Source organism: Anser brachyrhynchus (genome assembly GCF_964034855.1).
Source record: "Anser brachyrhynchus genome assembly, chromosome: 2".
In the NCBI taxonomy this organism is placed as follows: domain Eukaryota; kingdom Metazoa; phylum Chordata; class Aves; order Anseriformes; family Anatidae; genus Anser; species Anser brachyrhynchus.
Window position 1 is genome coordinate 139,788,005 of NC_137695.1, and position 15,381 is coordinate 139,803,385.

At 42.1% G+C, this 15,381-nt stretch overlaps 1 protein-coding gene across 4 annotated transcripts in view; it reads left to right on the forward strand.

Annotated features, from left to right (window-relative positions):
* GRHL2 (grainyhead like transcription factor 2) overlaps nt 1-15,381 on the forward strand; it is a 62,199-nt gene that overhangs the window by 4,045 nt on the left and 42,773 nt on the right. For all 4 annotated transcript variants that reach the window (XM_080583189.1, XM_080583191.1, XM_080583190.1 and 1 more), the window contains exons 2-4: nt 7,923-8,112; nt 11,089-11,156; nt 12,679-13,063. In XM_080583189.1, the coding sequence (XP_080439315.1) occupies nt 7,923-8,112; nt 11,089-11,156; nt 12,679-13,063 (643 nt within the window). The remainder of the gene's footprint in view (nt 1-7,922; nt 8,113-11,088; nt 11,157-12,678; nt 13,064-15,381) is intronic.

Sequence of the window (15,381 nt, forward strand, 5' to 3'; positions counted from 1 at the left end):
AGGGTATGAAATGGTTACGTCTTGCTGTAACACCAGTGTGTCTCTAGTGGTGAGGCCAGACCGAAGATCAAAGCAGAGCAGGAGGGAGGGTTTTTTCCCAGGTCACTTACCTGCTTGCAGTGATCACGTAACCTCCTCCTTGTGAAGGAACAGTAAAGACATCACGCTTGTTTTGCAGGGACACATGAAGGGGAAACGATATTATTATACTGACTGACATTTTTTTTTGTCAAAAAGTTTCACAAGTATTAATCCAGTGCAGACCATGATAGTTACCATAAGTACTTTCTTCTTTGATTATGGAGCAGCCCATTAAGTTGCCTTTTTTTTTTTTTGTAATTTCACACATGCACACAAAGTAGCATTTTTAAATGCTGATTAGGAATTCATCATGGGATGAATCTTCATTAGCTTTCTAATCAGTGATTGGGACAGTAGTAGCTAATTGAAAGAAAAGGACTAATTAGTTCAGATGCCCTAGTATATGGGGACACTGTCCTGTTCTTTAATAGCACTGACTTTGTAAAGAAGAGAGCTGTTGCTTATGAAATAGTAACCAATGAAACCACATTAAGTGCATATGAACTGTGGAGAAGTCAAATATTGCAACATACCTGTAAGTTGAAAACGTCTTCAACCTTGAAGATTACGCATATCCATGGATTTGTTAATTTTCCTAATAGTTTGAGATAATGGCATCTTTCATATTTCTACATTTCAGTTGATCTGTAAAGTATGCTTTTGGTTTTATGCTTTTTTTTTTCTTTGATATTGTGGGTAATCTGGACTCCCAGGATTGCTCAGTCCTGGAATACATGCTTTCCTTCTGCCCGTGTAAAACATTTTGTATTCTGAAAACCCAGCAATCTGCTATTAGTGCAGCACCGATTCCATTCCCATTAACCCGCACGGGAGTAATGAATGAGCCAGGGCTGCGGGGTCAGCGGGCAGGTTAACCTGCGGCAGGCCGAGGAAGCTTTGTCATGACCTGTTTTTAATTTTAAAGCCTACTGCTGCCGCTTCAAGGCAGCTAAAACAACTTTGGGTGCTGTGCGTGCTGGAAAGTACAGTTTTGAGCAAACCAGAGCATGGCCTGATCTGAAGCTGCTCAGTAACTGCTAGTTTGGAGCAACTCCGTTAGCTGTAAGGTCGTGAGCTCCAGAGAGTCTTCGTTTTTTGAGATATCACTGTTTCTTCTACCAATATGCTGAAACCTGCCTTTTTTTTTTGAGTGTTCTCTGCTTGGCTTTAAAAAAAAAAAAAAAAAGCAACAGGCTTAGTGCAGTAATAAAAATGATTGTCTGGTAGAAATAATATTTAAGTAAGAGTCAAACAAAACAGTCTCTGAAATCACAGGTATAAAGTCTGTCTGGAGATGAGTAATTGCCTGCTTGTGAGAGTCCTCAGTAGGCACTTACTAGTCTTTGTTGCAGAGCTCTTTTTTTGTACCTCCACTTTGACATGCTTAATAATATTTTTGTCAATGTTAATGAATCACCAATTTATTTTAATCTTGTTAATCACTATTACATGGTTAAGTTATTTTGGGTCTGAGTAAAAACAAATAAAACTTCTAGTACACATGTAATTGTTGAAGTAGTCTGTTTTGCCATTCCGTTTGTGCTCTCAATGTATTTTACTTCCTCTCGGAGTGTTTTGTAAAGGTAGAATAATTTCTTTTAATCATTTAACGTGTTTGATCTTGTTTGGATTTGTCTTGCACTCAAAAAGCGTAATTGCCCCAAAATTGCGAGAGTCCCAAACCTGCATTCATTAGTAGGCAAAATTACTCGGCTTCTATAATGGGAATTTTTTCCTTGGTATGGGCAGCTGGCTGGGCCAGAGGACATCATGTCTTGTGCTTTCCTGGTGGTCTAAATGCTTTGATTTTTCCTTCACTCCCAAGTCATTTGTGTATTTATATGCCCACCGGATTGGGCTAGGTGCATTTTGGAGACCTGTTCATGCTTCTGGGGAAGATGTGATTGTCGGCTGTGAAAGATAAAAATACCAAGATGCATGGGCCATAATTTTCCTGTTCGTTAAGCATTCACGTTCCTTTGGAGTTTTAACAGAACACAACTGTCTTAATTGAAACAAAAATTGTTGCTGACTTTTTAATTATAACTTTGGCAATAAATCCTGAGGAGTCAAAACTTTTTTTAAAAAAACTAAATAAAACTTGCAGTGAGACAACGGTGTATTTTTTTTTTTTTTTAACTTCATGTCTAGGAAGAGCAGTACGCTGAGGGTAGTAAATTGTGGCTAACCATTGGATCTCACTTTCCAGCACTAGGAGAATTAGGGCTAGGATTTACACTTCTTTCTAAAACGAGCACAAAGAGAAATTTATGGTCTGTGATCTGAAGTTTAACTTATCCAGCTTCTATGGGATCTGTCCTTTAGCTGATTTTTAAATGGTACTTAAATCCAAAATCCATGCCCGTGGATTCATATGCATGTACATCAGTTGTAAGACAGATTGTATGAACATCTGTTGTAAATCTGCTTTATAGCAGCCTCATAGCTGCCCGGAGAGTTGTGCAAGTGTAAACTAAACTTACAAAGGGCTTTAGAGCTATTGAAACACCTACCAGGGACTGATCACATTCTGCCCTCCTTAGCTGTGTCACAACTGAAGTGGGAGCCTTTTCCAGCACTCCGCTGTGGCTGGAGCGTGTTCCTGTCCCTTTTGTCATAGCCAACGAAACACAGGCGCTGTTGAAGTTGTCCACTTCTTTGCACGGGAGGAAAGCTAAGCAGGCAGCTTTTCCTCCTGTAGCACCCTGGGTCACAGCATCCTGCAGCCAGGGCTCTGAGCTGGACATTGAAGGGATTGGAAACCCAGGATGCAAGCAGAATCCCTTTGGCTAGTGTCTCGTAGAACTAGCATTTCTCCCAGGGTTTCTGGATTGGAGACAGTTGCCCCGTGCGCTTTCTTATCAGCCAACAAAAAGTGAGTTTGTGATAAATATCCCATGGCCTTGACGTGCTGGGCTGGGAGCCAGCACGACGTGAGTCTGTCTTGCCTTTTCCAGTTACTTGATTGGCGCTAAAATGTGTGTGCTTTTTAACAGTTGTGTGGACCAAAGCCTCGTGTTTCTGCTCTGGTCTCACAACTGTTTGAAGAGGTGCTGCACATGTGTGCCTGCTGCTCTGGTCTCACAGGTGTAAGAACCAGGCAGGCTCAGGCCTGGGCCAAAACCTGCAAACTGGGCTTCCTCCCGCTCCCTCACTGCCCTGCACGTTATACCTGGTGAGCTCCTGTCCAGCACCTCGCCTGCACAGGGAGGGGGGATGCCCTCATGTCTTACCCAGGGGATGAAGAAGCCTGTAAGGACATGCAATGGAGCACTTCAATTCTTGCTTTATTATTATTTTTCCTTTAAAATTTGTTAAAAGAACAAATGCAATGTCTTAACAAGCAGTCAGACCCCTGGAAATGGCTGGGCTGGGTGCCCAGCTTGGCAAGTCTGCTCTGTGTTTCTGGGGTGAACTTCCTGGGCAAGGCAAAAGTTGGGGGCATACAGGAATAGACTTTGTTCCCCACAAACACCAGCTGGAACAGCATGCAATGCTGAGCATATGGTAGAGGAGAGCAGGGTGACTGCTTGCGCAGTTCCTCCAGGCATATTGTGTCTGGGTCCATCCATGCACTCGAGTTAAAGGTATTTTTGTCTCCACACCCCCGGCTCTTCTTGCACCAGCAGTTAGTAGTGGGAAGGGAGAGAGGGATACATCAAACCTGTTCTTATTCCAGCCAGGATCAATGGGGTTTCTATTTTTGGGTGTTTCAGGGTATTTTATGGTTCATGTTGAATCAGCGGGTTGTACCCGGTGCAGCACAGCTGCATCTGCATACTTTGAATTCAGTCACAAATTTAAGAGGCTGCATGAACTTCTCAAATCGAGTGGAAATCTCATGAACACCTCAATGGACAGAGAGACTCAAAGGCAGGAAATCTTTTCTCAATGAAAAGCAAACTCTGATCCCAAAGCTTCCTTCTTTCGTCACTTTTCTTGAATGCCTTAATGGACATTTATGGTTCTGTGCAAGTTAGTTCACAAATTGCATCAAGTTGCATGAGAATTTGTCCACAGTAGGATTTTGTAGCCCGAAGTGCTGGCTGGTGAAAGTTCATTATCTCAGATCTGAAGGACTCGAAAGGCCAGCCCTTTCCATTCCCTTCACTTACTGACATTAAGATGGTTGAGTCCTGTCCAACCTGCCTGTCCAACCTGTGATGCTTTACTACAGGAACTAAAATGAAACAGTGAGTACAGTTGTGGACATCTCTATTTATACACTACCTTTGTAGTATCTGGTTTTATAAAATTCAGTAATACTTTTTCTTAAATTCAACAGCATCAGTTTACCAGACGCAGAAATCACCGGTATCAATCTGGAAATCGTAGATACTCCTCTTAGGAGCAAAGCACACAAATTGTGCAAGGCTGGTACAAACAAGAAAATCTCTACTAAATAGTTCGGGGAAAAAAGATTTTGTAAAATAAAGGCCATGTAAAGTCTGGTCTTGATATAAACATTCAGGTGTCAGGGAATCTAGCCCCTAAGCTAGACCATGCCTCAGAAAATGCCTTCATCCTTACACACCTATAAACTAAGACACATAACCACCTACTACTGTTTAACGTAAAACAAGAGAAAAATATTTGGCATTCATTAGGAGCTCATCGGATAGCTTGAAAGCAAACCTGCAGCTTTTCCCTGCCGAGTATCCCCACTTGTTAAGCTGTATCTACACCGTACAGCAGTGGCGTGATCTCGGCGTGTGTAGGCATGCCTCTCCTGGCTTTGAAGGTTAGTGCACGTCCCAAATGCGGCAAGGAGGAGGAGGAAGATGAGGATGAGCAGTGGGCTAGCCCCATCAGCAGCGGGCACAGTCAGGGTTGGGCCTGTTCTCCACCACCTGGCTTGTGCTGAAGCTTTGGGCTCTTTTAGAAGATGCATCTGGGTCTAGATGGGGTATCTGCTGCTATTGCTGGCCTTGCTATCCCCATTGAAGGAGATATTAAAAAATGTGAAACATTTGTCTCCTTTGCTTAGGGTGGGCTTGATCTTTCTGGAGCCACTGCCCCCCTGTCACATTTCCCTGATGTTGAGGTTCAGGACAAGGAGAGGGGACGCGTGTGCCCACAGCGGCCTCAGTTCCCAAGGGACACCCTCTGTCCCACCCAAACGACCTTAATTAATAGAGGAGTTTTCTTAAAGCCAGCACAGTTGTTTTGGCTGACTGCTTTGGGTATAATCTTTGAAATGATTGACTATGTTAAATCATGATAATTAGGCCTGACCATTAACCTCCCACAGAGCTGATTACAGGGTGGGGGGGGGGGGGGGAAGAGGAAGTTTTTTATTTTTCTTAGTGCTATTGTTTCGGGCTGTTTGCAGAGTAAACACAACGAGTGTGGCGGTTGATTATGCTGCAGACCGTCTCTGGCCAGAGGAGATTATTTAATTTTTAAACATGAAAACTGGGGTTTTAGTGCAAACACGCTCTGAGGAGATGTTGGGGAGGCTCTGGGTCCGTGCACCTGTGGCTTCCCAGCCATCCCCACTGTTCACTTGCGGCCTGGTTGTGCTGGAAGCGTTTCTCCTTTACCTTAACTCTTCCCAGCACGATCACACACGACACCTCTGAGGGCTGGCACTACCTTTTTATCACCTTAGGACTGCCTTCCCCGTTAGGGTAGGCCGGGCGGGCTCCTCCTCTCTAGCATTTCTGCAGACGAGCACAGCATGTCTAGTGAGAGGCGTTTTTAAAGGGCATCTCGCTGTCTGCTTGTAGCCCTCATAACTCAGTTATGACCCTCACATGGATGTGAGAGCGCGGCCTAACAAAGGACAGCTCTCGACAGTAAGCTAAGATTGCTGCAGGAAGGCGAGGAGTTTTGTGCGCCACACCGGGCTGCTGCCCGCCCTGAAATGCCGGCGGTGTAGCTGAAGGGGAGCTTTGTTGAGGAAAGGAGAATCCTTGCATGGAAAATGAGCTCCGAGCCAGAGAGGATTGGCTACTCCAGGACGGGAACAGGCCCTCAGCCACCCCTGGCACAAACAATGGGGCCGCTGCAAATCTGATTTGAGTCGCTAACAATAAAGTATTGAAAAGGAGAGCAGGCCTAGCAGTTCTCTCTGTCTTTCCCCGGGTTCCTAATTTGCGCTTCAGCTTTTGTTTGTTCTAACAAACCTGCAACAACACAAATGTGAATACAAGGAGGGCAGAAATCCTTGGAAGAGGTGGCAAAAGTCTTTGGAAGAGGCAGCAAAGGCCAGGCAGAAAGAAAGGCCCTCAGGAAAGAAGGGAAACTTCCGAAAATCCAAGTATTTTAGATGAAAGGAAGACATAACCTGAACTGAAATTGTTGGGTGTGTTTTGTGAAGCTACGAAATGCTCTCTTCCCCCACAGAGTTCACAAAACTTGTACTCCATGTTCCACGTAGATGATTTTGTTTTTCATTAAATAAAGAAACCTGTAAACAGTGCTCTTGTACCAAAGAGATGATAATCTCAACCACCCCCTCCTCTTCCTCAAAGGCCAGAGAAAGCATTTGGCTTCAGTGTGAAGTCCGTATGCTGCGGGCTCAGTCCTACAGACATTCCCATCCCCTGGCCGAGAGGACATGCACAGTCCAGGCCGTGGATTCAGCTGGGCCCTTACCGAGCAGGCACCTCGGCTGTGTGGTTTTAGGATGACAATTCCTTGCAACAGCTCAAGTTTGTCGTGCTGGCCCTGTAGGATGGGAGAGCATAAAGAGGAGACTGAAAAACAGACAGTTTCTATGTGGAAGATAGCACGAAATGTCTTGCAAAAGTCACGACGAATAGTGTGGCTAGTCTCCCCAGTGAAGGCAGTGTGTTCAGTCACTCCGTAGTCTTTGCAGCTTTGGGATTTGTACGGCGTAACGTGTTAAAAGTTTCACCAGGATCCTTGTAACCTGAGCCGTAAATCTTGCCAGTGTTCTTGCAACGTGCAGTAAGCACAACACCTCTCTCCAACTGTTTCCCTGCCTACTCTGTTTTCCTGCTATCTTGTGTAATAGGAATGCTACTTTGTTTTTCTTTTCTTTCCCTAGCTCTTTTATCCTTGCGATTATTAAACATTTTACAAAAGCAGGTACTACTATCTTGATCTATGTTTCCATTATACTGGAAATTTCAGCCACGTCTGTGGCAAGTAACCTCTCGTGATATCCACTGGCACTGGTCAGTTTGTACCACTTCTGGGCTGGAGGAAACCGCTCCACTGCAAATCCCACCTACTAATGGTCTTGTGTATATTTGCCATGGCTCTAACTACATGTGGTCAGTGATAAAGTGGGAACTGAGCCCAAATATGTTAACTTCTTGTGCTCCATGTGCTGGACCCATTGCTCATATCTTTGCTATTCACAGCCTGTCTGAAGTTGCTGACAAATTGCATTCCAAAAGCAGAGAATAGGTCAATTATAGGATGTACCCAGTTACTAAATACAGAACTAGACTCAGTTTAGGTGAACACTAGACTAGCATTGCATTTTTTTTTCCATTCATGTCTTCTTATTGTAACTGACCTTAGATAAATGTATTTTTCCCCAATCAAGTGTACATCTGGCAAAAATGTTGGTGCAAAGTTGTTCTTGTATTGTTGCTTCATTTTTTTTTACAAATATTTTAAAAATATTTTAATAGATCTAACTGTATTAGTAAAAATACATTTGAATTATAAGATCTACACACAATTTTTTGGTTAAGTTCTGAAGATGTCTAATACTGATAAATATGTCACAAACTTTATTACAGAGATGCTTGATGTAATCATATGACTTTCATATAGCTATGTGATGTTCTTTAACATGCCTTGTGAATTACAAATAAAATAATCCCTGCTGGATCACAATTTTATTCTTCCTGTCTATGCAGTAACAAGCGACTTGTGGCCTTAGTGCCAAATGACACTTCATTCAACACCAGACGAGCGTACACCAGCGAGGATGAAGCCTGGAAGTCGTATTTGGAGAATCCCCTAACAGCAGCTACCAAGGCTATGATGAGCATAAATGGTGATGAGGACAGTGCTGCTGCTCTTGGCCTGTTGTATGACTATTATAAAGTAGGTAACTGCATCATTATTCCACCCTGCTGCACTGGCAGGGGCCCAATCAGGCATCCAAAGAGCCATTTTTCAAAGACAGGAGTGGCTATGTCTTGTTTTCTCTCTGGTACTTGCATCAAGCATCCTTTCTGTTTTAGGAAGCCTATCTGCGTCTGTTTTGATGTATTTAGTTCTGGAAGGAAAACAAAAGAACAAAATCAAAATTCTCATATCAATGTGCAAGCATTATTTCTTTTTCAGCATTGCATTCTTCCTCTTACCTAGGGAGAACCTTGGATGAATATGCCCCCTTTTTATTTGTGCTCCTCTACTTGCAATGTTCCTTAATAAGAGGAAAAGGGGAGACCTTGTCCATCTGTAGGTTTGTCTACATTTTGCTTCATTCCACATGTTTTAGTTTGTCTTTGGCTGCAGTATCTCTCATCTGACAGTTTCCCATGTTATTTTTATTTGTACAAAGATTGCAGTAGGCTGTGTACAAACTCACAGTGAGGTCTAGCCCTTGCACTGGAAGTTTGCAGTATAATCAAAAGGTGGAGGACAGAAATGGAGCTGGACACAGATCTAATTCAATTTACAGGGGAGGCACTGACATGCAGTTTCAGTTTGTATCTAGTTTTATGCCCAGGGCTTTACCTACCATTTTGATACCGCATTTCTTTTTCATATATTTCATAGTTGAAACGGCTTCTGCTGAAATTGGAGGAGAGCCCTACAGGGCACAGAAATTTCACCCTGAAACCTAGGCTCACCTCTTTGTACTCTGGAAACAGAATCTGTGTTGCCTACCAAACACTAAAATATGAAATTGTTCATTTTACTTAAACTACCTCAGTGCTCCTGAAGCCACCTCAGCTTGAATTGGAAAGATGATCTTTGAAAGCCGGTAGAACAATGCCAGCTCCCCTCTTAATTCATAAGGAGGTGGAAATGGAAGTTAAAAATGAAAAACCTCTGCTGCTGGCATTTATTAGTATAAATGCTTTTAGAGAATGGGCTTCTCTTCCTAGTCTCTGCTACAATCACTAAATGAGTGTTCAGGAAAAAGGGTTTGTAGGCAAGATGCCATACACCAACCTTATGATTAAATATTGTTTTACTTCTCTACTGATAATATTTCAAGAGATGTCCCATTCTTTTGTGTGTTGCTGTCAGTAGAGAAGGACTTTCCGCAATGAGAACGAGGAGAGATCCTGTTCTCTGCTTCGCAGTTACCACAATGCCAGAGTCTGAAGTTAATTTCATAAAATTCGGGATGTGTATGACCATCTGGAGTGTTGGCTTCTGTCTTAGCAATACCCTGGTATCTAGCAGTTCATTAATCTGCTGGATTTTTTTTTTATAAAAACAGAGAACAGCCCATTCCCTTCCCATAACTGTGTTCCAATAAACATATCTGTTCCTCATTCCAGACAGTTGCAAGGACTCAAGGGTTCAGATGGAATAAACTGTGTTAATCTCAAAGCCATTTCCAGCATTCAGTAATTACTTCTGTCTTAAAGGGGGAGAAAAGGATTATTCTTGTTGATGCTCTCAAAGAGGAAGTTAAAACCTAACTTTAGCTCTGTGCTGTACTCTGGAAGTACAGAGGAGGACTTCCAGTGCACAACACTTTGCCCAACACAATTGTCCTTATTTATCATCTGGCTCATTTGTTCTGATGTGCCTGGTAATTTTTTGAAGGGCTTTTTCCAGTTGATAGGAATTAGTTGAATATAACTCCTTTTTTTTTTTTTTTTTCCTTCTCCTTTTTCTTGTACTGATATTTACCTAAACACAGACCTTCGTTCAAGGATAAATATGTGATCTTAACATGGGATTCAACGTGTGTGAGCTGTGGCTTGGAACCCACTTCTAAAATACATGAAAGAGCTTTGATAACCAGCAGGACACTTAACAAGGAGAGAGGATGTCCCTAAGAGCAGGAAAGGCTCTGGCTAGCACTCTTGGACTCTGCTGCTGTCTTGCAGATATAGCTGATGTTAACCTTGGCTACTGTAGTGCACTGTAGTATTGTTTTTCTCTTTAAATTTGTATGCTTTCCTGATCGTTTTCTAAAGTATTTAAAGATAAGAGGCAAGACTTCAGCCTGTTCTTAGGTCTATTCTTGCTCTTTAATCCTGAGTTAGCTGCTGTGATGGAGTGGGTATACCTTCTCTTGTAAAAAAACAGAGTAGAAGTGTTAGATCCAAAATTACTGGTTCAGCAAGAAAAGAAAAACACAGTCACGGCAGCAGCTTTGCCCTTGGTGATTTCATTTCTATGCTGGCGTCAGGAAGCCAGTACGTGGGAAGGCAAATCTGTAAGTCACTTTTGGTGTCAATTTTGAGTCTATTGGGGTCAGATTTGACTTCATTCTTACATCTTGTGGCTGCCAGTGCACTCAGCAAAGCAGAAGTCAGTGTTCTCTGGTGACACACCAGGGTGCCCTGACCTCTCCCCATGCTAGTGAAGAGAAGGATCCGCAGACTTCCCCTGGTACGAGTTCTGCATCCTCCCGACTGCTCTGTAGCGGGAGGACTGTGCAGCTGGCTCTTGGGGTTTAATTGAAAACCCTGCTTCCTCTGAGCTAAAAGGGTCTCCATGCAGTGCTCATCAAAGGATCATGTCTTTATTTTCATCGTTTGTTATCCAGTGAGAAGTGTGTGTGTCTGAGAGTTTGGGAATATAAGCTTAGATTTTGTCAAACCTAGACCTAGCTTGATATTCCAAAGATAAAGACATGTCGAAGAGAGCTTTGCTCCCGATTTGTGTGCCCAAGAACTAAGAAAAAGCACAATCTCTACATTTTTCCCTTTGAAAATTATCTCCCTGTTCATGATCAGTCTCCCATAGAAACAGAGCTCCTGGCATCTGTGAATTAGACAAAACTGATATGTTTACATTTTTCTAGCTGTTTACAGTAGAGCAATCTGAAGTTGCAAATACCTGACAGTTGCATTTGCCTGACCCCATGCCTGATGTTGTTCTCAGGTTCCCAGAGATAAAAGGCTGTTGTCTGTTAACAAAGTGAATGATAATCAAGAAGACCAAGATAAAAGGTACAGTATTATTCAAAATCATACACCCAGATACTAACAGTGTTGATCGGTTGGGAACTGAAGAAGCTATGATAGCCTGAGGGTTTATGGTTTTCTTCCAAAAGATAAAAGAATGAAGAGTGTTTGAGGAAGCAAAGTTTGCTCCCTTTTAATTTATTAAAAATAGGATTATTAAAAGTGCAACTTGCAAAGTAGCAGAAAGTTTCAAGGTTTGTGTTTTGTTCTTCTGCTGCTGAGATTAGTAAAATCAGATTATATTGATAGTTTGCTATTGACTGCTTTTCTTTCTTTTTTTAGGGCAAAGTCTGAATAACTTGGACTCAGTAGCCTGATTTATATAGTTTTATTTAACATAACTTTATGTCTACCCATATGCAAATAACTGTTAAAATTATTCCATTGGAAAGCTTTTGTTACTCATCTCAGATTTCAGCCCCCCTCAGTAGTCTAAAAGTTACTTGATGAGTCAGAGGAAGCAGATTCCTGCCTTCATTAAGGCTCGCGCACCAGAGAAAGCGTGTAGTTAAGGAGAAAGAACAAAGTTTTTGCATTTAGGAAGCTATCTTCATGAAAAATTGTAGTTGAGAGAAGCTACCTGAGGTTTATTTCAATGTAGCTAATTCAGGACTGCCCTCTGTGGTGTTTACTAGCTGTGTTGTGTGAAAGTTTAAATAGGTAGTAGGTAGAAAGTCACTGTTTCAGAACAGAATATGAAAGTGTTTTGAGGGCCAGCTTTACATCTGCTAACTCCAAAGAAATTCCAAAGTTGAGTGTGATCGACAAAACTGGCTTTCGGTGGAAAGCCAAGCGAGAGGAACCCTGATGTCAGAACAGATCACCTGGGCTGAAGACAAAGCAGAAACCTACTAAAAGGTTTATAGGTTAACAATTTAATGTCAGCGCAGCTACTATGAACAATCTGATTGTTTTCAACAGCGACCGCAGGTAGAGACGTGGGAATGCTGCTGGGGGTTACCTTGCAGCCACGATCTTGTTACTGATCTACCCTGATACAATGGGATTCCTGAGCTTGTTCTTTCAGAGGAGCATTGGTACCAGAGTTACACGGGCAGTAGCAGCCCGTCAACAGCCTGAAAGAGCATATGTCAGCACACGAATTTTGCTGTTCCTCCTATTTCACATGCAAATTATTTACTGTTAGTGATTCATACCTTGTGTTACTCTTTATGCTTACTTTGTGCCTAAAGGTTCTTGCACCGGTGGATTGACTTTGCATCCAAATTATAAGCCGAGACAAAAATAACCCCAGATATGCAGAATTTTATCATAACAAGTCCTACCAATTGTCTTTCCCAAACCGTTAAAGAGTTTGGGACCTCTCTGCTTGCCTCGCAATGTCGTGTGCCTAGTATTTGTTAATGTACTACTTGTTATGGCAATGGCTTATCGGGGTTGAAAGTGCACAAATCTCCTTCCCTGCCATCTAAGACCATTAAGCTATCTGAGAAGGAGATTTACTTTATCAGGACAGTCCATAACGTTTTTTGGTTTTGTCTCACAGAAATTGTATCAATACCACGGAAGCTCAGAGCAATTTGAGCGGGGGAGAGAACCGCGTGCAAGTCCTGAAGACGGTGCCCGTTAACCTTTCCTTGAACCAAGATCCGCTGGAGTCGTCCAAAAGGGAATACAACACAAATGTGTCTGGCAGCTCGACGCCAATTACAGGGACTGGAGTGACTGTGGTAAAAGCAGAGGAGTTCACCCCTGTTTTTATGACCCCACAAGCACACTATGCAAGAGGAGAAAATGAGGAGCACCGAGGGGTTATCTTTGAGCCATACGAAGTGTCCAACATTGCTCCCCACACAAATTATCTTAAAGATGACCAGCGCAGTACTCCTGACAGTACGTACAGTGACACCTTCAAGGACGGAGGAACAGAAGTAAGTTTTTCATCTCAAATTAGCATCTAAGAACTCAATAAAAAGCTGTAAACAAGATAAGGAGCTTTGAGCTTGTAAACAAGATAAGGAGATTTGAGCTGTCCATGAGAGCCATTAGAAAAACAGTAATGCTAGTTTCAACAAACTCATCTCCTCGTCATGTTCCTGTCTGTCTGTTCTCTCCTTAGAGGGGAACATCATGAAATGTTTCAGAAAGCATTTTAAAAGTTGTTTATTGCAAACTCGGACAGTAACAGATAGTGATCTTTTGTCTTCAGGGATATTGAAGCAAGTAGAGGGTAGTTGCCATTCTGAAAGATCTGTTGTCCATTAACTAGATCTGCCCTCAGACCTATTCATAGCAGTAAGAAACAGCAGCCATTTGTAACTGGGAAATTCTTGATGTTCTCCTGAAAGTGCAAATGAGCAGTGTCAGTCTGTGCTGCTAGATAAGCCTAATTTATTCAGAAGCTGTCTGTTGCACCAGGCTCTGCTCTGTAACATAGGCAAGTGAGCAAAACTAGTAGAATGAATTGACTGGAGGGGAATGGAGAAGTTAAAAGGCAGGGAAAGGAGTACCCTCTGGCTGCTTTTGCCTACAGCAAAATAATGCAAACAAATCAGAACTGTAGAAAAGTAAATATTATTTAAGGCTGACAGTACCTCTGCAGGTAATTAGACATATTAGGTGGTAAAGCTCTCCTCAGATTTTCTCCTCCTCCTCCTCCTCCTCAGTGAAATTGTACAAGTAACAAGCAAAAGCACAAGACAAGCCACATTAAGGATAAGTTGCTCTTACTGAATGTATGAGAAATTTGTTGTGTGTTTTTATATGTGTATGTTAGAAAAGCAAATTGTCTCCACGCAGGCGTCATAGATCAAGACGTCCGAAAGTGAAATCCATTTTAAGATACAGAAATGTTTCTAGGTCAACTAAATGACTAATTAATGAGGGAATTCTAGCTTGCCATTGCAAAATCGGGAAAATCAAACCTGGGATTAGAAACACAGTTGTGCATTATCAAATCACAGTATTTCAGCTATTTTTCATTGTTACTCGTTGTGGTTTAACCATTGACACTCATCAATGACTTCCTATGGAAGTCTGCTAATAATGTACACATGGCTTTCCCTGGGGAGCTGCAGCTGAGCGTTTCCACCGTGCTGGTTCGTTAGGGGACCTGCTGCTGGAAGTTACCTGCACAGACAGTCTGTGCTGCTCAAAGTGCTGTCTAAAGTGCAAAGTTTGTAACCTGGTGGGTAAAAAGGGAACTTACATCTATTGTCTTTCCTTGCATCCCAAACTCTGTGTTGTGGTATCAGTAATATTTTGTCAAGTGTTTTTTAAATTGTTGATTATCTTTTAAAGCAGTACGATACTTGCCATCTAGGCTTTCTCTGCAGCCTGTGGAGAAAAAGGCAGTTCAAACTTAATTGCAAAAGCGTGTTGAATGAATTTTCAGGTGGCATTCTCTCCTCTCTGTCTTCACCTCACCTCTGTTACAGGCAGACTGAGCTTTAACTAGGTCCTCATCTGTAGCTGCTTGAAATGTAGGTGAGCTGAGCGCTGCTGTTAGCAGCCTCCCAGCCCAAAATGTTCTCATGTATATGACCCAGGGGAGCAGGAAGTTTTCCCACCTCGCTGCAGAAACACTTAGCCTGTCCCTTCACTTGTTCTCAACCACCTAAATCCTGGGATGTGCTCTCACCTAGCCATAGTGTGTTGGCTTCTCCAGCCACGTGCTGTTGGAAGGGGCAGTGGTATGAAGCAGGCATGGGGAGAGCATAAAGTGTCCAGACATACCAAGAGAGAAACTTACGTCAAATTAGTATTTAAAGTAAGAATATAGTTGTTCTTACTAGTTTTCCTGTTCATTTAGTTACAATACGTGGGTTTGGCTACAGCAAATTTAGAAATTTAGTATTTCTAAATACTGTAGTATTTAAATATAAATATAAATTTCTAAATACTGCAGTATTTAGAAATAGTTTTAAGATGTTTATTGAGTGACTCAGTTCTGTTATACTGAAGGAGCGCCGAGTTTTTATAGATCCCTGTGGTAGTGGATGCCTCAGTCGATCTGTGTTGTGTTCTTTTGATACAATTTTAGGAATGTAAACATACCTTTCTCATCTCTTTTGTTTTCTTATTATGCTGTGATTAATTTATGAGTCCTTTATAATATAGGACAAAATTTTCAAGGATAGGTAAGTAAATGGAATGTTTTTGAAAACAGTAGCCTCTGGCCATCATGTAAAATGGGACCTACATGCTAACATGGGACCATCTTCACTGTAACCATAGAATCACAGAATGG